The following is a 24,943-nucleotide window of genomic DNA, read 5'->3' on the forward strand; positions in this document are numbered from 1 at the left end:
AGCGTATGATGCAATGCTTCATGACACTGGCCGTGTGTTTCGCACGTTAAGAGGTTTTTTTTGCATCCTTCCTTTCCTGTCAGACGGGTTAGTAAACATGAACATGTTGCGTGCAGTTTCCTGATTTCTGACTGCTGACAGATAAAAAACAGGCTTATGAAGATATGGACAATTGTTTCTTTTTTTGTCACACTGGAAACAATATTTACACCATCGAAACACACACCACACACACACATACACACACAAAAAGGAGGAAAATCTGGTCAAAATCTAAACTGTCTAACTTCTATCCAAACACCAACTTAGACTCAGTTTAGATAAAGGATTCACATAATATCCGTGTGTACTTCTAACTACAATTTGGCATTAATCTAGAGAATCAATTTATCAGTGTTTCTCACAGAAATTTGAGGGATTATAGTGGTTGGACCTCAGTTCGACCCTCTAGGGGGGTCCGGGAGTACATTTTTAAGTCAAATGCATCATTCTTGTGCACTCAGAGAGCAAAATTAAGAGGTTATATTTATATTTTAAACAATGTTGTGCTTTAATAATTTAACTACTGGTTGTATATGTATGAATGGTATGACACACTCACAAAGCATGGGAAAGAAAGTTTACCAGTTCATAAATGTTCCAAACAAACCATCAAAAAAAAGACTAATGTCCATATTTCAGCTCTGAAGTGATGAATTAAGTTCAACTAATTCACTTGGGCAGAGATGCTTTGCTGAACGTTTTGAAGAGCGTACAGACATATTTAGCTCACTATGAAACTGTGGTGGCACAAATTTGACTATGGTGGGCTGCCACAGTCTATATAAGTAATGGGAAGCACTAATTTATCATGTCGTAAATAGACCACAACTGTGTGAAATGTTGACATTTTGCTACTCTGATATAAAGCTGTTTCTCATGATTCTCAATCATCAAGGACTGTAAATTTCTAAATATGACAAAAAATAGCTGCTGCTCAGGATGAACTGTAGTTCTACTCAAAAATACATTTACACATTTTTGACATGATCAAGTCCCGTTGTCTATTTTCTTTCTTCTACATACATATTTCATCTAATAGAGGTAGAAGAGGTAGAAGAGGAGGATCTCTCTGAAAGCCTGTATCTGTCTCTATCTTCTTGCTGCTCTGAACTTGCCCCCTGCTCGTGCCTCTGTGTTGGAAAACTGAGGACATATGGCTGTGTCTGAGTTGGACAGAAGTTAAGGGGGTTTTGCAGAGGAGGGGTTGACCTGAACCATCCAGAATCTCCCAGCTCTCAAATGTGCCAAATCTAGCCTAAAGCTTAAATCTTCCTCCTTTTTTAAAACACATTTTATATATTAGGAGCTCCTTCGCCATCCTGCTGAGTGGTGACATCATGACTTCTGAAGACAAGCATCTTGTTTTTGTCATTCGCAGGAAACACACACACACTCTGGTGCTGACATCGTAGTAACTTGAGGCTAGAGCTCAGACTGAGCAACCTCCGTCTCTCTTAAATTGTATTTACAATTTAATGACCTATTTGTGTTTGTTGTTTCCGGCGAGTGCCTGCTTCTTTCTCCATCTCTCCTCTTCTCATCTTTCTCCCTTCTCTCTCTCTCTCTCTCTCTCTCTCTTTCTCTGTGTGTGTGTCTCTCACTCCCTAACACGCTCTGACAGCGAAAGGTCAATGCCCATTGGCTACATGGGGGGCACTGAGTGATGTAAGGGAGTTGTCATGGTAACATGCAGGGCTCGGTGAGGACGCAGGATGCTTTTTGTGCCAAACACCAAGGCCGGGACCCGAGCGGGATCAAAAGACTCAAGAGCTTGACTCGCCGGGCGGAAGGGCGCCGGACTGGGGCCGGACTGAACGCTCGAACGCCGCTTTAATTGACTGGCGGTTTACTGGCCTGGCAAATGGGAGAGGTGGGACTCAGCCAGTCATGCTAGTGGAGCAGATCTGCATGTAAGAGACAGACAGAGAGACCTAAAGACAGTCAGTTGTGAGCAGCTCTGTTATGTCTGTGAGCCTGCATTCTGCTGAGCTTGGCTTCACATTAATAAAAGAGGGATTACCAAAGTCTGCAGGCTCCTCTTAGGCCCCTCTCCAGCCGAGGAGCTGAGCGAGGGTTCGCTCCTTCTGCCCCCCCCCCCCCCATCCCTCCCTCCCTCCCCTTCCACTTCCCTCCTTCCTGCCATCGTTTCGCTCCCTTTTTCTTACTCTCCTCGGCATGCTCCTCACGTTCATTCCATTCAAAAATAAATAAATAAATGAATAAGACACTCTCATCTGCCTTTCCTCCTGTCTGTCTCCATTCCATTTCTTTCCACTCTCCCTCTAAGTACAGGAGAGGGAGAAAAAAAAAAGCACCAAAACACAGATAAATTATTTAGATTTTTCTCCCCAAAGAGAGAAGAGAAAAAAAAATGCTTGACTCTGCAGTTTGAAAGAAAAGGGGGGAAAGAGGAAAGGGAGGGAGAGGAGAGGAGAGGGGGTGAGAAATAAAAATTGCATTAGATACAAGATTCTGCAATCAGCCTGCGATATGAAGAATTAATCTTATCTTTCACCGGCACACACGACCAAGTAGGAGAGAGCCTCCAAAGACTTCGACATGACAACGGGAACAAATTCGCCTTTCCATTACACCACCATTCATCCATTGTGGCAGCCGACACCTCGCGATAAGCAGACGTATTGTTGCCATTGACAATGTCATTATGGGACAGTAAACAAACGATGCGGCGGAGGGTCGGGATGAACGGGGGCGGGGCCAGAAGGTCACCAACACAATCTGGAATGAAAGGATGCAAGACCCCGAGGGAGAGATACGACTTCTTCTTCTGTTTCTTGTTCTTCTTCCTTCTTTTTTTTCTCTCTCTCTCTCTCTCTCCAAAGCCAAGGACGGGCATATGCTTAGAACAAAGCCCCGGCACTGTCACGTAATCAACTCCTCTGTTCTTCAACAGCAGCAACACAATCTTCCCTGGAGGTCATCCACGGGAAGAGGCTTAGGAGAACGAACGGCTGTAGGATCATGGGCTATTAAGATGGGAAAATAGGATGACATTCACCCGGCCTCCCACCCCATTTTACTCTGTATAACATTACGTTTGTGTACACATGGGAACACAGACTCACATTAACACAGGCTGCGGTCAGATTGATGCCATGAAAACGTTTGAATAGAAGCAGCAGAAATGTTTTTTTAACAGGTTTTCACAACACAAGTCTTAAGTCCGGGAGGTTGTAACCAAGCAGTGCTTAAGAGAGTTACTTGGTAATGAATTCATAATTACCATTACTAATTGGTTATTAGTGGCAACTGGTACTAATTAGTATAGTAATTAGTATAGTACTAGATAGTATAATCCTATCAGTCTGACATGCAACAAACGCCCACGGCTGGAATCAAACCGGGGTTTACGTGCTACGCATCTCTGCCCAAAGTCAAATCAAGTCCAAGTCAACTGTAAGTCAGTCTAAATCTTTACTTAGATCATTTAATATGTCAACAGTGTTTACTAGTCTTCACAGTAGGGTTAATGATTCAATATTCAAGTAGTGTGGTTATAAAAGGCCTGGCCTGCTGCTGCCTTCTTGGACTAAACCGAGTCAAGTTCAGATTTCTAAAAGTCCTAATTTTAGTGGCTTAAGTCTGATTCAAGACCAGAACTCAAGTCTAAAGCTCTGGTTCAAGTTGAAGAACCGTGAGTCGAAAATAATCACCCACTTCCAACACACCTTGAGCTTTCAGTACACTTTCCAGTGCTTTGTCTAAAGTGGCCTTAAGCTCTAGAGATTGCAATGATTTTAATGCAGTTTGGTGGTGTGTTCACCTTCTTTGGATGCAGCTAGGACAATTAATTGTTAAATGTCAATTTGTAATTTTTCTTCATGGTTTTCTTTGTTTTCAAAACATAAACACATAAAAGGGCCAGAAAACATCTTTGCACAGCATGAGATCATCATGACAGTTGCAAGGGACCAAAAACTAACCTGAATATTACCTGAAGAATGTCTACTGGCTGAAACCTGGTGATTAAATATACACAAAACCGTAGTAGGCTGGTTTAAAACATAACTAAAAAGAAATCATCAAGATCAGTTTTTGCTCTAAAACTCTATAATAAAGCCCTGGAGATTTAGAACTAGAAAATATAAATGTTTCCCGCCATTTGCAAGTCCAACAAGCTGAATGATATCCATCATCAAAGGTGGCAGAGCTTTATTTCAGCTTCACCCTGTGACACACTCTCTCTCATACATGCTCGCTCTCAGCAGGTTGGTTGAGCATGGAGGTGGCAAGAGTGGTACTGTTCCATTTGCAGACATTAACACAGGGAGATTAATTTGTCCCCTTCCATTAGGTGGGAAAGCAGCTGTCATGGCTGCTCAATTATCCCTTAACAAAGAGAAAAATACACAAACAAACAGGAGCCATCAAATAATAGATGATGTATAAGTGTATGCGCGTTGCATCATATGGATGCATATGTGTGGAGTTTTCGTTAGTCTATAGGAGCTGGCAGAGGAGGAGTGCGTAGGGTTAGGTATGACTGCGTTTTTCCACAGCGACTGATGGCTCATTAAAGGCAAAAGCCGCATTTTCTACGTCTAATATTCAGGTATTCGGCGCTGAAACAGCGAAAGAGATGAAGTGAGAGAGAAAGGGGGAGAGAAAGGATGAAAAGAGAGAGAGAGAGAAAGAGAGAGAGAGAGGTTGTTGTTGTTGTGTTTAGACTTGCTGTCTTCCTGCCGCTCTCTCCTCTTTTGTGAAGATTTCGACTTCATTAGAATTATAATGAACATCAGCGAGCCTTGCTGAAATATTTTTGGCTCCTTGAAAATAAATGAATACACAAGCAAATCAATTCAAATCTGCCCATTATGCCTGTTTTCTGGGTCGTATAAAACATGCATAATGGGCCACACTATAGGCACACAGCACTGTATGTTGCAAACAGCCATAATAAGCTAAAATTAGAGGATCATTTGTCATCATTCCCAACGCCGTTACATATTGTAAAATCAATTTTATATCCACAACGACATCGACGGGCTCATGACAGTATATTGACGGACTGAGAGACACATCAGAGCATTACGGTGGTAATGTTAACACTACAGCGGAGTCACGTGAAATATTGGTATATTGTGTGTGTGTGTGTGTGTGTGTGTGTGTGAGTGTGTGTGTGTGTTCGGCTGTCGTGCTCCGCCGGTGTGATGATGTTGCTGTGTAGTGAGACTCGCTAATTGGCTCACCTGTCTCTCAGCCATCTGGAGCCTCTCAAAAAAGGAGAGAGGGGAAAAAAACACACAAAAAACGTCACACCGAGTTTCCCTAACATCACCCACACACACACACACACACACACACACACACACACACACACACACACACACACACACACACACACACACACACACACACACACACACACACACACACAGGCACAGATGTGTGCTCTCATACAGGAACAGACAAATGTGGAAATCAGCAAATGTAAATGAAACAGAGAGCAAATGAAAAGATATTTTTTCACATTGTGCCGTCGTTATTGAAGGGTTTTATTTTTTGCTTGCGGAAGTGATTTAATAAACAAAAACAACCAGTGTGATTCTTTATTCCAAGTGGTATAGCAATCATACAAACGCCTCAAAATTAATATGATAATGATTAATTATGGCAACAACGAGGTTTCTGCTGGGGTGGAAGTCGCTTGTGAGAGTGAGCGTGCAATCAGGACTGAATTACGATGAATGTACAACAATAAAAAACAAGTGTTATTAATAAATATTGGGGTTTTTTTTGTTTTTGGGAAGCACTGCAATGTGGAGAAGACACACCCTCAACTTGAGCGCCCCCCTCCCACCTCTGAGAGCATCAGCTGGAAGAAAAAAAAACACTTCACTATCCCTGAAAACCCTGGGGCATGGCGCTCTGAGTGTGTGTGTGTGTGTGTGTGTGTGTGTGTGTGTGTGTGTGTGTGTGTGTGTGTGTGTTGTGATGGTGGTTTGGATGAATCTGCTCTCATACCAGCAGTGTTTCAGAAGGATGGATGACATGACAAAAAATGTGTCTCCATGCACGTGTGTGTGTGTGTGTGTGTGTGTGTGTGTGTGTGTGTGTGTGTGTGTGTGTGTGTGTGTGTGTGTGTGTGTGTGTGTGTGTGTGTGTGTGTGTGTGTGTGTGTGTGAGATTTGATTTACAGGCTGTGTCAACAGAACAAGGAGGTCACGATGTCTATCTGATAACCATGGCAACATCTGTAACCTCACCACCATATAGGATGTCAAATTTAGCCACTTACTGTATTAAATGATAATAATAATCGTATTATTGTTATTACTTGTAGAAGTTGCAATTGCATTTATATAAAGTAATAACAAATAATGATAATGTATTATATACAATAAATAAATTAACATATACTCTATGTATGTATGTAAAGTAAATTATAACATGAAGAAATTAGAATTAGAATAGCAATAAATAGGCCACAATAAATATTATTATTGCTTTTATGGAAGGACATAGTAGCCTTAATAAATAAATAAAAGGCTCTGAGACCAGCAGTGTGAGTGTATGTGTAGGTGTGTGAGTAAGGTGTGTGAGTGTGTGTGTGTGTGTGTGCAAGTGTATGTAACAGTTTTTTTCCCCTCTCAGTGCCCAATGTGTTCCAGGTCAATGTACACACACATACACACACACACACACACACACACAGTGACGTAAGCCCCTCCTGAGCCACTGTATGTTCACCTGCAGCACAGTGTGCATGTGTGCATGTGTGTGCGTGTGTGCATGTGTGTTGCGTGTGTGTTGCGTGTGCCCTGTCCACAGATTGAACCCACACGTCACTCAGAAAGAAAGAAAAGGTTCCTGAGAAGACAAGAAGTGAAGTAAGAAACAATGTGTAGAAGTCTGTCCAGCTCTCTGCAGACAAACTCTTCCCTCCATCCTCTCTTTAGCTCCCTCCTCCCCTTCTCCTCCCTTCCTCTTCCCTTCCTCCCCCTCATCTGTCCCTCCCCGTCATTAGCAGCTCTTCATAATTCATGTGTTTGGATGAAAAATGAATGAACAGCGGGCATGACACCAGCACAGCCATGCACAATTAAAAACCCAACGAGAATTTTAATCCCACTTTTCCTGCTGTGACAGTCATGATGCAGGGAGAGGCGTGAGGCAGGGATGGGGCATGTGGCGGTTCAAAGCCTGAGACCAGGTGGGAAAAATGAGGGCAGTTGGGTGGAAAAAAAGCAACTTGTTAAAGCATCAGTTCACCTCAATGACCCAAAAACAATTTCCTCACTTATGACCAACCTAGCATTGCACATACAGAGTTTAAAGTTCAACATTCATCCTTGAGATTTCTGTCTCTGCACCAAAACAGTGAAGGTTAATGGAATTTCATTTGTTCAGTGTTACAGTTTATCTAGAGTTTATCTGTATTTTTTTTATAAGTTTCAACCATAAACAACTTCACAGTGGCAACAAATCTCTTAGATAACGGTTACCAAATTCATTTAAGATCCAATTTGTTAATTTTAACCACAATTTACAGATTTGGCTGATGAAGGCTGTAGTTGAAAGCTCTGAGAAGCAAGTGGACCTTGAGGTAAGATTATTTTATCACACGTACAGATCCAAAGCTTAAGACTGACACTGAGCTTCCATACTCAAGTTTTAGATACCAATATCTCAAACTGGATCAGTCTGTAAGATTGAACATTACAACAAGTACAGTAGGTTCAAAAAGTCTGACACCACCCAGACTTTAACTTTACTGTAACTGATACCATTGTTTTGTAATTTAGGTGACCTGATTGTTTAAAGGCCCTTCAGCAAGACTCCAAACTCTTCACCTGTTGCACCAAAGCCCGTGTTTACCTGACTGAATGAGAGAGGAAGAGAAGAGGTTTGTCCTTCTATTTCCTCTATTTAAAGACTCAGTCAAAATTTTGAGGTATTGGTGGAAAAAAGACTCTTCCCAGGCCTGTGACATCATCAGTAAGTATCCTATTATATTTGCATCATCCTCCTGATATTCAGAAAACACACCATTAACATTTTTTTTGTTGCTAAAAGACCAAATTGAACAAATTTCTCCTCGCTGTCATGACGACACGTTTTTTTTTTGCCAGTTGTGCTGACCGGGAGCGTTTTAAAAGGAAGTGCGTCTTCCAGACTGTAGTTCTCACTGGACATTTTCTCACTGGGGGATAAATTAGAGCTCAGGAAGGAGCCTTTAACACTGATAACTGTCACTACCGAGGAGAGAGAATACTCCAGATAGTATCTTCTGACTGCAGTGAGCCAGTTCCCCCCTTTCATAAATATTCAGATGTGGGAATATTGGGGGGAGGCGGGGCCAGAAATGAGCAGTCGCCGTAGCGAGGGACCGCAGTTGTCATGTGGCAACCGGGGAGGCAATAACGGACGCAGCGTACCGGGACGCCACATTGTGTGAATCTCTGTAATTATAGTCTCTGCTGTCTATGCGTGTCTGGCTCTGTAAACAGGAAGTGTGTGTGTGTGTGTGTGTGTGTGTGTGTGTGTGTGTGTGTGTGTGTGTGTGTGTGTGTGCATTTGTGCATCTCACACACACCTGCAGCCCTGCCAAAGAGGAACTTGAGGCCTTTCGAGCGCTGTTGTATCTGTTCCACTCGTGAGCTGATGCTATTCATACGCTAATCAACGCTTGTTTACGCCGATTTTTGTGTGTGTGTGTGTGTGTGTGTGTGTTTTTTTTTGTTTTTTTCCACGTGAAGGCGTCCTCCCCGTCTCAGGAGGTCATGTCAAAGCCAATAGTAGGTTTGCGACTTGTAATGACTGATGCTGAAAGGCATCCGAGGAGCCACACTCGCTAATTATCAGCTATGTGCCTTCAAAGCACATTATCAGTACAAAGACCTGCTATTATACAAACACACTCGCACAGACACATGTACACACTGGCGCACACCATCCCTTCACACCCTTTATCACCCCTGTTTCCGCCATCAACTCTTCCTCCTCCCAAACTGTCTTTTCCTCTCTTGATTGCTGCTGTACTCCATCTTACCCTCCTTTTTTATTTCCGACACATCCAATCCTTTTTCTCTGCACCCTACGACTCCCATGATCCTCTTTCCCCTCCATCCCCTACTCCATATTTGGAGCCCGTTTTCATTTCCTGTCCTCCCTTTTATCCATCCCAAATTCCCCCATACTCTCTTTCAGCTCCCTTGTTTCCACTTTTCCAATCTTACACTACCCCCCCTCTTCCCTCTCTTCCCACCTCCTTCTCCTTCTTCAGCTCCTCTTCCTCCTCCTGGCCCAAAACAGACACTTAAATAACGAGCCGGGTGTCAGTCAAACCGCCAGAGAGCTTCATTAGAGGAGGAGAGCGCACAGGATCAAATTATACGCCCGGTTCTCTTTTGTGTGTGTGTGTGTGTGTTTGCAGGGGATTGTGGGGGGTCGGGCGGTGGTGACGGCGGCGATGGTGAAGGGAGAGGAAGTAAACACACATTTTGGAATGACACAGCTGTGTGGCGGATTAGCGTGTAACACACAGCGTTAGTGTGTGTGTGTGTGCGTGTGTGAGAGCTCATGCGACAGTCACAGCCTCGCCTATTTTCTCCAATCAGACAGAAAAACAAAAGGAAACTATTTTGCCTAATTATTCACAGCCACACTCATCGTCTCTTTCTTTTTTGCTCCTGTGTTTTGCTGCTTCTTCTCCGAGGCCTCTCGTTCTGTGCTGCATCTTGTTTTCGATCTGATGTGATTTACCTGCTGCGCTTGCCTGTGAATACCATCAGGTGTAGCTTTAGAGTTAAATATGAAGCACCCATCATTAAAAGTCCAAGTCATCTGTCTCTGAAATGATGCAAATTATTGCACAGTTGATCATCACTGTGGCACATTATTAACCTTATCTTCCTTCCTGCATTACTTAAGATGGAGGTAACATGCTAAATATGACTTATACAGAGGCTAATAATAAAACATTAATAAATAAAAAGGTGAATACATAGATCTAGATATATAGAGTTACTTAAAGGGCTCCATCAGTGATCTGACATTGAGCCCATTAAAATCTCATATTCTTTACATTACTGCTGAGCATTTTCCAAAACATATCGCAAGTTTTTAAATGGATTTCTTTCCTTTCCACAGAGCCATTAGATTCAGTTCATTTCACGACAGAATGAAAATCAGCTCGGAGAGACTTAAAACTTGCGCGAGATAGGTGATCCATCACAGGGAACACTTTGTCACCTTCGTCTTTTTTTTTTTTTACCCCTGAAGTTACATTATTGTGATTGTAGGAAGCTGTGACTCCACTGTAGAGACAACATTTACAATTTCCTCTTTTATGTTTGCTTAATGTGTGATTTTTTTGATAACATACATGAATGCAGCGCTTTTTGGGCAACCTGCTCTCAGATTTCAAAGTGTAGTTCAGAAAGGTGCATGCTTGTATTGAAGTTATTTACTATTTGTACAACCTGTAGTTTATGTATCATCTGCAATAGATGCAATCTAACTGACATACAATACCTTATTCGAAATACACCAAAAGAGAGGCAAATCGACAAGTGCTATAAGAAGTACAAATACACAAATAAGCTACTCAATTAAAAGAGATGTCGATATCAGTCACAATTACTTTGTATTTCACTGTGTGTGAATTTGAGGTCATGTGAATTTCAAGCATTTAAAGTGTTGGTTCACTCAAATACCTTCTGGTGTCCATGCAGATAGTTTTGGTTTTGAGATATCCATCTGTAAGATTTAGTGTTTGTGGTGCTCAAAACATTACAGCAGCATCTTTACCCAGTAGCAATACTTCTCTGTACTGACTCATAGACTTGACTCTCAATAGTTATAATATTAGGGATTACTTACTCGGTAAAAAGTAGTTAAGAACAGAAAAACTGTGAACTACAAGAGCAGCAGTGGATAGCTCAAAACCCTGGCAAATAACACAGATGCCTGTATGCCTGGATACAACTGGAGGTGAGTGAGAAATTATGCAAGTGACCAGATTTATAACAATGCCTGCTGATGCATTATGGATCCAATAAATGTTTATGAAACACTACGGGGGCCTGTAATAACCAGTCATTAACACTTGCACTTGTAGTTCATGCAAATTAGAATATTTAATAAGTGTTGCATCTGTGATCATAAAGCATTATAGGGTGTATTTTTATCTCTTTATCAGGGTTCTTGTGATGCATAGTGGGTCAAGCAGGTGGAAAAGTGTTCCTTTTGTTGGGAGGAATGGTGGATGGAGGTGGTAGTGATGGTTTTCAGGGCAGGATATTCGTCCTTTTCCTGTTAACGCTGCCTCAGATGAGAAATAGGTACTGCTATTTTAAAATCAGCTCTTATTTAAACCTTCTTTTCCCATTCTCCCCTCCCCTCGCTTGATCTGTCGCTCTGTCGCCAAAGGGTTTAGTTTAATGACCCTCCTCGGCCGTAGATCTGAGTCGCGTCACATCTCACCATTCCAATTTCCCTCTTTCCTCACCCTTCATTTCTGTCTCTCTATACCCACCACTCGTCTCATCTTTGTCCTCTCCTTCTACGTTGTAACCCCCATCCCCCTTTTCCACAACACTGCTCCAGTGTTGAAGCTAAAATAATTGTTGATGTGGTCAGCGTGTGGCTTGAAGCCTGGAGATACACAGCCTCATTGAGAATATGGCTGAAGGGAAAAAGTGTGGGATGTAAACGATGATGTGTAACGGTACCTTTGTATCGGTCCGGAGAGGTCACTGGCGTCCTGCCTGTAAAACAAGAAGAAAAACATATTTTTAATACATTACAAAATACAAGTTGTTCAAAAAAAATATTAATCAAAATATGAAGAACATTAACTAACATGAAAAGGAATAAAACATAAGTAAAAAGCGAACATTTTTTATCATATTGTGACTCAAAGTGGAGATGTTAACAGAAGAGAACATGCAATCTCCACTAATTGTCACAGCGATTCTCTCATTTTACGCTGATGACATTCTGCTGTCAGTATGGTCACCAGTAAGAAATGTTTTCCATAATGGAAAGGGTAATGGATACAAACGTTTTCCTAATCAGTTACTGAGTACACCCATTTTTCCCAATACAATAGCCATAATGGTGATATTTCATAACCACTTTATCCCACCTGCCTCAACTTGCTAACACCCCTAACCCCTAAATCTATTACTTGAAAACAAAATAAAGAATCTGGGAGATTAAATGGAAAAGAGAAATTGCATAGTAGAAACAAACATATAGAAGAAAAACACAGGATAGAGTAAAAATGAAATAAAAGAGACAGAAATAATATGTTTTTAAACGAGTACCATAAGACAGCTCTGAACCCTACTTCCCTTAATTGCCTTGTATAAATACATACACAAAAAAAGAGAAAAAAAACATGTAATTACACACAAGAAAGAAGTCTATAGAAATCTATACTCCACTAAACCTCTTGGCTATGCACCTTTGCTCTGTTTTCAGCCAATGTAGAACACTTTGGTAACAACATGGCTGATCCCCTTCCAGAAAATGCTTTGACTAAAAATGTACCTTTTCACTTAGTAAAAGTAATTCCTCTTCAGACTATGATTGCATCGTTTGTTGGCGATGGCATGTTTAATGCAGGCTTGTTTCCAAATTGAAAATCTGGCACTGCAGTTCTTACATTGTTGTAACTGAGTTTTAAACAGCTGGGTGCCAATGAAGGCAGTATTTCTGGAAATATGATACAAATCACAAGATACTGGCAGAGCAAAACACATACACACTGAGCCATCTAAATAGTAAATTGGTTTTGTCTGTCCTTGGGAACAGTAGAGAAACTTCTTCATTCCAGTGGGGTTTTTCTCCATAATTCCCTGCTGTTTTCCTCTTTCTCCCTCCTTTCCCTTTTTTGTTTTATCCCTTCCTCCAATCCTCTGTTCCTCTTCCACTGCATGTAAATAAATTGGTCCCCAGGTCCCACCACTAGACACTGTGTGTGTGTGTGTGTGTGTGTGTGTGTGTGTGTGTGTGTGTGTGTGTGTGTGTGTGTGTGTGTGTGTGTGTGTGTGTGTGTGTGTGTGTGTGTGTGAGAGAGAGAGCGCTAGCATTACACTCAATGCAACACAGAAAAACATATGCACACACACACCAAACCCTCCAGAGCGGCACCGAATTAGCCTGGGTTTTATGTCACAGAGGTAAATAAAATAATCATAAATGAGCAACGCTGTGTGTGTGTGTATGTGTGCTTTCGCAAGAGTGTGTGTGTGTGTGTGTGTGCGTGAGAGAGTGTGTGTGTATTATGATGAAATGTGGAGAAAAAACTCCTCGCTCCTCCTCAACACAGTGGCCAATCACTGCTATCACCACTCTTTGCATTTCAAAGACACACTCTTGTCTATTTCATCTCCGACCACAGAACGCTCATCCTGTTATCCTGCTACACACACACACACACACACACACACACACACACGCACACACACACACACACACACACACACACACACACACACACACACACACACATACACGATGGGCACTTCCGCTTCAGTCCATTTTCCCAATGCCATGAATTATGAAAAAGGGTAAATGGAACATCAAACACACACTGCTCGCACTCGCAGGTTTACACACCACATACACACACATGCAGGAATAAGACACACACACACCATCTCTCACATTTGCAAATCTACATACATACATACATATAAATACACGCAAAACGTTTACACTAGGCAGTTCTTATTACTTATTAACTTGCATATTACAGCTGCATGTTAAAACATTTCCTGCAGCTTCAATGTAGAAGAAACAGTCTTCCAGTTATAAAGACGCTGATAAAACTTCTTTACAGTGACTTTATGAGTCTGATGACACTAAAAACAGCGCTGAACAGCTCCTTGGACACAGCTAAGTAGAATCCAGAGCAGGTTGGTCTTTTTAGTCTTAAAAAAACACTTGATGCTGACCTGAAAAACAGTCGGAAAAGTTATTTCTTCTCATTTTCTCTTTATAAAGTGATCTTTTTTGTGTCAAAACAAATTTAATATGACTAATAGGCTGAAATGACCCCACTTAGATTGCGCTCCTGCTGTTTCACTTGTTGCAGCAGGACCTTTCTGTGCCTCGATGAATCAACAAAATCCCTCAAATAAAGACAAATTGCATTTTAATACGACATTTTTAAACCTTTGCTTCGGTGTTCAAGATTTGTTTGAAATATAAAATTAATCTCTGTATTTGGTACTGTAATAACTCACTGGTGAGGTTTGTTTTTGCACCGCCGTTCCCAGAAATGACCTGTCAGTCAAACACAGTCAGAGCAGTCTCGGCTGTGGGAATTTTCTTTCTTTAGTATTTTCAGTCATGGTGGCTGCTGATGCTAACTGCCCGCTTCTTTATTCTGTTTATTACAATAAAGCTTAACAGCACTTTGTAATCATTTCTATTCTTGATTTTGCCAGTAAAAAAACACAAATCTCCAAATGTGGTTTTTTTTTTTATAAACTGGCGGATTGAATCTGCCCTTACAAGTTGAGAATATTCCCACTTTAGATAAATAAAACAATATAAAAAAACATTGGATGGCTTTGAAATGCATGTTAAACAATGTGTCTAGAGTGTCTTGTTGAAAATGTTTGTCTTAGTTGTTTTTTGATTGGTTGGTTGACCATGACATTGTGGTCGAAATCCACAGTTTCCTGCCCAGAACCCAGCAAACAAATTTCGGTTCTCAAAACGTTATGAGAACGTTTTTTTTTTAGTTGTAGGAACGTTTTTTTAACGTTGCAACACAACGTAGTATACTGGTATAAACGGCAAGTTTTTCTGACGTAACCAGAAGGTTATTTTGATGTTCCCAGAACGTTTTGAGAAGGTTATTAGAACGTTTTAAGAAGGTTACCAGAATGTTTTCTCTCAAACGTTAGTTCTAAGTTAAAACTGCAAGTTTTCCTGACGTTACCAGAAGGTTATTATGATGTTCCCAGAACGTTTTGAGAAGGTTAATAGAACGTTTTAAGAAGGTTACCAGAATGTTTTCTCTCAAACGTTCGTTCTAAGTTAAAACTGCAAGTTTTCCTGACGTTACCAGAAGGTTATTATGATGTTCCCAGAACGTTTTGAGAAGGTTAATAGAACGTTTTAAGAAGGTTACCAGAATGTTTTCTCTCAAACGTTCGTTCTAAGTTAAAACTGCAAGTTTTCCTGACGTTACCAGAAGGTTATTATGATGTTCCCAGAACGTTTTGAGAAGGTTGTTAGAATGTCAGGATTTTTATCCTCAAATGGTAAATGGACTGTACTTATATAGCGCCTTTCTAGTCTTTTCGACCAGTCAAAGCACTTTACACTACAACTCATTCACACACTGATGGCAGGCAGCTACCACGCAGGGTGCCAACCTGCACATCAGGAGGAATCTAACCATTCACTCGCATTCATACACCGTTGGCACAGCAACGGGAGCAACTAGGGGTTAAGTGTCTTGCCCAAGGACACATCGACATGTAGACTGGAGGAGCCGGGAATCGAACCGCCAATCTTTCAGTTGGAGGACGACCGCTCTACCTCCTGAGCCACAGCCGCCCCAAGAGTGACCACCTTGCTGTGCATTATGCATTACATGGCAACCTGTCCATTAAAGCTAAAACAAACAAAATATGACCAGAGGGCTGGCAAAAACATTGTTGTGCTGCCCCCATCCACCCTCAGGGATCACGTACAACCCAAATCACATTCATTACATAGAGTATCAGCTGATGCCATTGGGTGGAAGTTACATGTTGCCGTATACTGAATAGGTAACAATTCTCTTTTACTTTTTCAATCAAACTGCTACGATGATGTGTGTGTGAGGTGGAGGGGAAGAGGAATTAATAGAATACAATAGAATAGAACTTATTGATTCTCGAAGGCAAATTCAATTGCTTTGTAGCTCAACAAAACAAATGATGTATTCTGATGGCAGTTCGTATGAAACATTTCCAGAATCTTTCAGCAACGTAGCTGGATCAGTGGATCTCTGCCTCATCCCTTTCATTCCACTAAGGCGCTATGAAGAGGATGATCAGAGTTCCGAAAAGATGGTTTCCAACTTCCTTTGTGTGTGCATTGCTCCACCACATCCTGTCCAGCTGTCTTTCATCTTTCTGTTTTATGTTGCCTCCCCTGCAGCATAGAACAGTACAATTGGTAAAAACATCTGCAGCATATTTTTGTAGATGTCTAAGGATATGATGCCTCCTTAAGAAAAAGAGCAGCTCTGTCCTTTTCTGTAGAGTGTATCTATGTTAGGGGACCAGTACAACTTGTTGTCCAGGTGAACTCCCAGATATTTGTAGGTTAGCATTACCTCAATATCCACCCCACGAATTGGCTGAAAAAGGAGCTTGGACTTTTGGAAATCCACTATCATTTCCTTTGTCTTTGTGGTGTTCAGTTGGAGGCAATTGTAAATATGATTATATTGTGGGGAATGGTGCAATATTTGTATTATTATTTTTGTATGGCATATGTGCAATAACTTCTCTTGGTGCAGGAACCTCTGGGGAAAGTTAGAAAATTACCCTCAAATAACGTTACAACTATCATGTTATTAGAACGTTTTAGGAATGTTATATGAAAACCGTCATTTATAGAACTTTCTTAGAACGTTGTGGGAAGGTTACCCAAAATTCTACCAAATGGGAACTTTAGGGGAACATTCTAAAAATTACTTTATAAAAACGTTATTTCATCTGGTTATTAGAACGTTTTAGGAATGTTATATAAAAACCGTCATTTATAGAACTTTCTTAGAACGTTGTTGGAAGGTTACCCAAAATTCTACCAAATGGGAACTTTAGGGGAACATTCTAAAAATTACTTTATAAAAACGTTATTTCATCTGGTTATTAAAACGTTTTAGGAATGTTATATAAAAACCGTCATTTATAGAACTTTCTTAGAACGTTGTGGGAAGGTCACCCAAAATTCTACCAAATGGGAACTTTAGGGGAACATTCTAAAAATTACTTTATAAAAACGTTATTTCATCTGGTTATTAGAACGTTTTAGGAATGTTATATAAAAACCGTCATTTATAGAACTTTCTTAGAACGTTGTGGGAAGGTCACCCAAAATTCTACCAAATGGGAACTTTAGGGGAACATTCTAAAAATTACTTTATAAAAACGTTATTTCATCTGGTTATTAGAACGTTTTAGGAATGTTATATAAAAAACATCATTTATAGAACTTTCTTAGAACGTTGTGCGAAGGTTACCCAAAATTCTACCACATGGGAACTTTAGGGGAACATTCTAAAAATTACTTTATAAAAACGTTATTTCATCTGGTTATTAGAACGTTTTAGGAATGTTATATAAAAACCGTCATTTATAGAACTTTCTTAGAACGTTGTTGGAAGGTTACCCAAAATTCTACCAAATGGGAACTTTAGGGGAACATTCTAAAAATTACTTTATAAAAACGTTATTTCATCTGGTTATTAGAACGTATTAGGAATTTTATATAAAAACCGTCATTTATAGAACTTTCTTAGAACGTTGTGGGAAGGTTACCCAAAATTATACCAAATGGGAACTTTAGGGGAACATTCTAAAAATTACTTTATAAAAACGTTATTTCATCTGGTTATTAGAACGTTTTGGGAATGTTACGTTAGACACTAACATTTATACAACGTTCTTAAAATGTTCTTTAGGGAATGTTCAATAGAAAACTTGTTGGGAACGTTTTGGGAAGGTCACCGGAACGTTATGTGTTTGCTGGGAAAGGTTTGGAAGCTAAAACTCCATTGTGAGAGAATATTCTCTGCTTTTTCTGCAAACCCTTTACAATCTAATTGGATTATGTCAACGTTTAAAACAAGACTGTTTGTAGTAGTTCATGAACAATTTACATTTTGGGAATACACAGCTTTTAAAAGGGCTGAAAACATCTTAAAATTTCTCACGAAGTAGCTGGATGGTTGAATTGTTGACGGCAACTGAGAGAATCAAAACCGACATTTGAATGGAAATGTCATAGATTATTACATGAAAAGCCTCTAAGAATTTTAAGTGACTGCATAAGAGATCATTATGTCAGAGATCATTTGAGGTCTGAACCTATTTTCTGCTTTTAACATTTTCCATCATACTGACTAACTCTGACCAGAAACTCATTACTACTACTACAGTGTTTGTAGTGTTTGTTTAACCCTCCTGTTGTCCTCGAGTCAAGGAAGGAAGGGAGGAAGAAGGAAGGAAAGGAGGAAGGAAGGGAGGATGGAAGGGAGGGAGGAAAGAAGGAAGGAAGGAAGGGAGGGAGGAAGGAAGGATGGAAGGGAGGAAGAAGGAAGGAAAGGAGGAAGGAAGGGAGGAAGAAAGAAGGAAAGGACGGGAGGAAGGAATGAAAGGAGGGAGGAAGGAAGGAGGGAAGGGTGGGAGGAAGGAAGGATGGAAGGGAGTAAGAAGGAAGGAAAGGAGGAAGGAAGAAGGAAGGAAAGGAGGGAGGAAGGAAGGAGGAATGGAAGGAGGGAAGGAAGGAGGAAGGAAGAAGGAAGGACAGAAGGAAGGAAGAAAGGGGGATGGAGGAAGGAAAGAAGGAAGGGAGGAAAGAGAGAGGAAGGAAAGAAAGAGAGAAGGAGGGAGGGAGGAAAGACAGACGGAAGGAAGGAAGGAAGGAAAGAAGGAACAGTCAAAACAGACGGGGTCAATTTGACCCCACGAAGGTTAAAAAAAAGGGAGGATTTCTAGAGTATCAATTGCCCCTAGTTGGTCTGCATAAGTCAAGCCGACAAGATTTGGGTCAGAATTGATCACTGTGATAGAAGCAGATGGGAAAACAGCGTCCAGGTGGAAAAAAGCCAGCCTTATGCTTCATGATGGACAGCTTTTTGGCGCCTTGTGTGAACCCGAGCGCACACTCCTACAGGCCTCTCGCCGCTGCAGGCCTGGCGGAGACGTAAAACGAAGATGAAACAAGAGGGAGTCCTCGGGCGACGGTGCCAGAGCCACTGCAAGACGGAGCAGGTGGCAGGACCCGGCGAGTACCACAGGCATATTTGGACGCATTGTGATTAACAGAAGATTTGACACAAGCACACACACACACACACACACACACACACACACACACACACACACACACACACGTACACACACGCTGCATTAGTGCTACATGATGGGAGACACTAGGAGCCAGCTGTCATGGCAATACAGAACACCATTGATGACAAGAGCATTCCCACATCAGAGCTTTTAAAGTGATCCCCCCCTCCTTCTCTCTGTTTCTTACAAACACACACAGGCAAAGATGTATTGGAAGTGACGTGGATGCTTCTATCATGTTGTGAAATAACATGCTGTGTTGAATCCTTTTGGGACTGGTGTCAACACATTATCAATGACACAAGAAACCAGGTTACTGAGAGAAATCAGGTTACAGGAAAAAAAATCGGAGAAAAAGTTCACATGGACTAACCTGTGTAAAGCAACACCTGTGTGCATGAATCTTATCTGGTTTTTTACAGTCCAGTGTGTGTTTTAACTCAGTTTTAAGTTTCTGCTATGAAGATCAATGTATTTAGACTTCTTCTAGCCACTATTCTTTATTTAAGCCACATATTCATCCAAACTTTTGACAGAGTTGTCTCTTAGATTCAATAGAATTTTAAAAGTTCCCCTTTTTTTTGCAACCATCAGATAAAGGACACATTGCTGTGATTAATTTCCTCTCTTTCATCCTGCTGCAACATTGCATGCATGCAAGTGAAAACCCCCCATTAGAAAGCAGGTGGTTATGTGTATTCATTGCTAAGAATTTCCCCCAGCAGATATCAGATATTGTGTTTCTCCTTTAAATGATGTTTAAGAAAACAGTTCATTGCAACTTACTGCGTAAAGTTAGTTATATGAATGTAAAGAGCGCCTAATGTTTGTGCTTTTAGTCGTCTCCAAGCTGAGGGACAAATATATGTTTGGGATTATTTTCAAGCTGCAACAATTATTTTCATTATGGATAAATTCTTAATTTTTGTTAATTCATCCCCATTCATTAATTGTTTAGTGTATACATATGAAACAAGCTAAATATGCCCATCACATGATCCCAGAAGCCAGGGTGATGTCTTCAAATAGTCTATTCTGTTCTTTTCATCAACTGTCCACAACCCAAATATATTCAGTTTCAATGACAAAAAGTTGAGTAAAGCAGCTTTTTAATCATTATTATAAGTTAAATTATTAATGAGTTATCATAATTGTTGTAGATCAATTTGATGTTTTATCCTCCTAAAAGCACTGAGAGAGAGAGAGAGAGAGAGAGAGAGAGAGAGAGAGAGAGAGAGTTAGTCTCTCTTTCTGTTCCAAAATGATTTTCTCTCCTCCATCACATTCCTCTCAGCAGCCCATCTGTGTCGCTCTAACACTCTGTTTTTAACACTTCTCTCCTTCTGCACCTGCCATCCCGCTTTTCACATATACACAACCTGTACATGCTGTACCCTGCACATGCTGTACCCACAATCCCCAACCAATCAACACACCCAAACACACAACACATCTTTAAACACTGATAAATACATTCGCATGCTCGACTTTCACACCCTCCTAAGTCTTCCCACTTCTCTCTTCGCGTCACAATCGCATTTCTGTCCCAGGTGTGTGTACGTGTGACTAAGTGTGTGAGACGGCAAGTGTCATTCTGCCAAACTGTGCCAGGTCTTAAGATGATGTCAGATGTAGGCTGCTGGCCCGCCTCCATATGGATCTAAACTCTCCCCATTGGAGGATGGGTCTTGTAGACAGTCATGCCAAAGCGCTGAAGGGGTAAGAGGATTGGACGGCATCGAGACCTGAGCGACACCAACGAGCTGCCGCTTCATTAATCATCCTCTGACTGATGCTACAGTCATTCTCTTAACCCTCCTGTTGTCCTCGAGTCAAGGAAGGAAGGGAGGAAGAAGGAAGGAAGGAAGGGAGGGAGGAAGGATGGAAGGAAGGGAGGAAGAAGGAAGGAAATGAGGAATGAAGGGAGGAAGAAGGAAGGAAAGGAGGGAGGAAGGAAGGAAGGGAGGAGGAGGGAAGAAAGGAGGGAGGAAGGGAGGAGGGAAGGAAGGAAGGAAAGGAGGCAGGAAGGAAGGGAGGAAAGGAAAGAAGGAAGGGAGGAAGGAAAGGAAGGAAGGAAGGAAGGAGGAAAAAAATGAAGGAAGGAGGGAGGGAGAAAGGAAAAGAGGAAGGGAGGAGGGAAGGAAAGAAGGCGGGAGGGAGGAAGGAAGGAAGGGAGGAAAGGAAAGAAGGAAGGGAGGAAGGAAAGGAAGGAAGGACAGTAGGAAGGAAGAAAGGGGGATGGAGGAAGGAAAGGAGGAAAGAAAGAGGAAGGAAAGAAAGAGAGAAGGAGGGAGGAAGGAAGGACAGACGGAAGGAAGGAAGGGAGGAAAGAACAGTCAAAACAGACAGGGTCAATTTGACCCGGGAGGACGACACAAAGGTTAAAGGAGTATGCTATCAATAATCTATCTCTTCACTAAAAAAAGAAGCCAAAATGTACTACTTCTGTGTCATGCTATCATCCACCTAGAAGCTCTGAGGCTCTGCCAGAAGCAATGCATTCATTCATATTTAAGCAAAATCAGGAGATGATTGAGCTTTAGGAGTGGTGTGAGAAGCTGCTATTGATCTAAACTGTACATGACATTTAATGAATTAAAGCTGACCACAGGTGCTGTTGATGCTCAGATACAAAAGCAATAGCTTTTCACATACCTCGAATATAGTATTTTGACAAAATAATCCTAACTCAAGGTCCATACAAGCTTTTTCCTGAGCTCTGAACAAATCTCACAGCTTTGGTGGATGGAGTTTTCTGTTATCATTTAATGACCATGAGTATGAAACATGCTCGATTAAAACCATGAGATGCAATTGAAAGTGGACACTATGTTAAGATTGTTTCGTCATATAATTTTCTAAATCATCACATCATTAGTTTGGGGAATGAAAACATGCCATAAGCTTTTTTAAATCTGCAAAATACTACAACAAACTGCTCTATGAATGTTAATGTTTATTTTTGAAAACGTTTGTGGCAGTTTTCAAAAATTAAAGCTTTGGGTTGTATGAATAAATGTATAAAATAGTTTTAATGATAGGAAAACATCACGATTTACATTAAAACATTGTTTATTTCAGAATGAAACTATACATGATTAATGTAACGATATAATACTATTTTACAGTCTATTCAATCAGCAATTCAAACAGAATGACTACAGTTTGATGCTGGAACTGCTTGGTAATGGCCTTTACAATGTAATACACAGCAGTAAAACTGTGCATATGCGCGCTATAAAAAGGCTCTAAACCAAGTGCCCCAACAGGCTTCAATCATTGAGTGTGTGTGTGTGTGTGTGTGTGTGTGTGTGTGTGTGTGTGTGTGTGTGTGTGTGTGTGTGTGTGTGTGTGTGTGTGTGTGTGTGTGTCTTCATATCCAGTTCTGCTATAGGCTACTTTTGGAGACAGATTTCAGACTTAGAACCAATTAATGTGTTTCTAATTTGGAAAACGCTGATGTTTTGGGTCAGTGGTTAAGGTTAGTGTTAGGCAAGTAATGCTTATGGTTACAATTAGGATAAGTCTCCAGAAAATAAATGTAAGACTGTGTAATGTCCCCATAATGCACCATTATCTGAAATGTGTGTTTGTGTGTGCATATAAGTAAGTGCACGTGCATCAGCAGGAATGCATGCATTCATGCATAGATATGTGACATATTAAGGACATTTAAAGGCAGCAGGAGAAACGACCTGCCTGGTAAAGGGTGAACAAAAGGGAGAAATGGTACAGTAGTAGTATGTTCGGCCTCATTTACCCCGTGATATTCAAAGGGTATGCAACCCGGACGCAGCACACTTATGCACACATGTACACACACACATACATTCACACAGTTGCTACGTGTATGTGCGTGTGTGCATATGTGTGTTACTGTGTGACAACCGCAAATTGTACAACAACCTTAACTCAGTGGAGGAGAGACTCTGAATCATCCATCATGCCTGTGGGAGAAAAAAGAAGACCTCCCCTCTTTTTGTCTCCCCCTCCTCCTCCTCCTCTTTAATAATAACCCCCTCCCCCTCACCTCCCCTGCATCCCCTCCTCTTTCCCCATTTAATAACAGCGCAACAGATCAGCTCCATTAGCCCAGACCTCCTCACACATGCAAATGAGGCTGGCGTTATGGAGGCACGCGTCACGCATTACTGATGCCGCCCTCCCCGACCCTTAACTGCTCACAACACAATAAACTGTGCATGAGTGTGTGTGTGTGTGTGTGTGTGCGTGTGTGTGTGTGTGTGTGTGTGTGTGTGTGTGTGTCAGTGAGAGACAGAGATAGAGAGAGAGAGAGAGAGAGAGAGAGAGAGAGAGAGAGAGAGAGAGAGAGAGAGAGAGGGAGAGAGGGAGTTGTGTATGTGTACGTGTTACAACAGTGGTTAAATTGAGATGCATTAAGATTTTGATTGGGGCGACAGATACAATGCTGGTATGTGCAGAGCCAAGAGCAGGACCATTACCGGGTTGCTCGGATGATAAGATCGTTCAAAGTGAACATGGGAGGATGACGAGAACTGGAGGAAACAGAGTTGTGGGGTAAATTAGATGTGAAAAGTGGGGTTAAATGAACAAGATTCAACATACTAATGAAATTAAATTTTCTTATTTTTAATTTCCGAATCAAGGCCACCATTTACAACTGTTTTTTTTTTAATAGGCAACTTTTGCGGCCCAGTGGCTTCAGTAAGTATGGAGGCCTCCAGGAAGCAAATAGGACACACTGAAGATTGACAAAGTTCAATAAAAATGTCCCCTCTTGATATTTTTGTATGATTTGTTCTTGAAGTACTCTGATAAGATCAAAGATAGACTTGTTTGAAGAAGCAACAGGTGGTTTTCTAGTAGCAGAAATGTACATATTTACCTATAAGTAGTTAAGCTCCTAAAATTATTATTTGCATAGCTCAAACTTTATTACAAGTTAGTTTACTTGGACACAGACAACAGAAACAACATATGATATCTTAATATGTTACCTCTTCCATATAATACACATGAAAATATACACTACTTAGGTTGCATTAGATATATTAAATCAATGCATTGTGAAGAAATACATTGAATTTTACTACTGTGCCAATATAAAAACAGACAGCATTTGTCGATATCGAATACTGTAAGTTTACATTCAGTAGCAATGGCAGACATAGTTTGATGTTTTTACACTGCCGCAGAAAGTCTTTGTTGCTAACATCTTCATACTTTGGCATCCAAGTAGTTTCTGTTGCCTACATTTAACTAGAGGAGCTACCTTTTAGAAGAGGGAGAAGGAGGAATTGGGAGTCTCCTCCTGGTCTAGCACAGCTGCTCATACTGCCAGCTATAGTTTCGTGCACTGCAACCTCACTCCAGAAGTCCCTAGAGGGCTCCAGAGTCCTCCAGTCAGTCCCCAACCTCAATCTTAGGTGACTTCATAAATAAAAAAAAATGTGAGGGTGAGATCAGCAACAATATTCGGCCTACTGGTTTCACTGTCTGTAACATTGCTGACAAAGCTTCTGAGGTTTTCTCCAGGTTGCACAGCTGTGTTAATATAATTATGCATGTTGGCACCAATGACATCTGGAACCAGCAGTCCGAGCTACTTAAGTCTGAATTTGTGCACCTATGTATCTGGTTCAATCCCCACAACCGGCTACTATCACTGCATAATTGGCTCTCCTCGGCCTGCGACTTCCATAATGTCTCCTACATTGCCCATTTTCTTTTTTGGGAGGGCAAACAACTGTTCTCGGATTTATTATTGCAACTCATTTTACTCGAGTATCAGCCAGTGGTCCCTCTGTTGTCTCCAGTTGGTACAAAAGCACTGATGCTCGACTTATTCCTGCAACACAAAGGAG

At 41.1% G+C, this 24,943-nt stretch overlaps 1 protein-coding gene across 1 annotated transcript in view; it reads right to left on the minus strand.

The window, feature by feature from the left end:
- celf2 (cugbp, Elav-like family member 2) overlaps nt 1–24,943 on the minus strand; it is a 230,866-nt gene that overhangs the window by 168,656 nt on the left and 37,267 nt on the right. The window contains exon 2 of the mRNA XM_062443372.1: nt 11,739–11,774. Within this exon, the coding sequence (XP_062299356.1) occupies nt 11,739–11,774 (36 nt within the window). The remainder of the gene's footprint in view (nt 1–11,738; nt 11,775–24,943) is intronic.

The sequence above is a fragment of the Scomber scombrus genome, chromosome 22, assembly GCF_963691925.1.
Source record: "Scomber scombrus chromosome 22, fScoSco1.1, whole genome shotgun sequence".
NCBI classification, from domain to species: domain Eukaryota; kingdom Metazoa; phylum Chordata; class Actinopteri; order Scombriformes; family Scombridae; genus Scomber; species Scomber scombrus.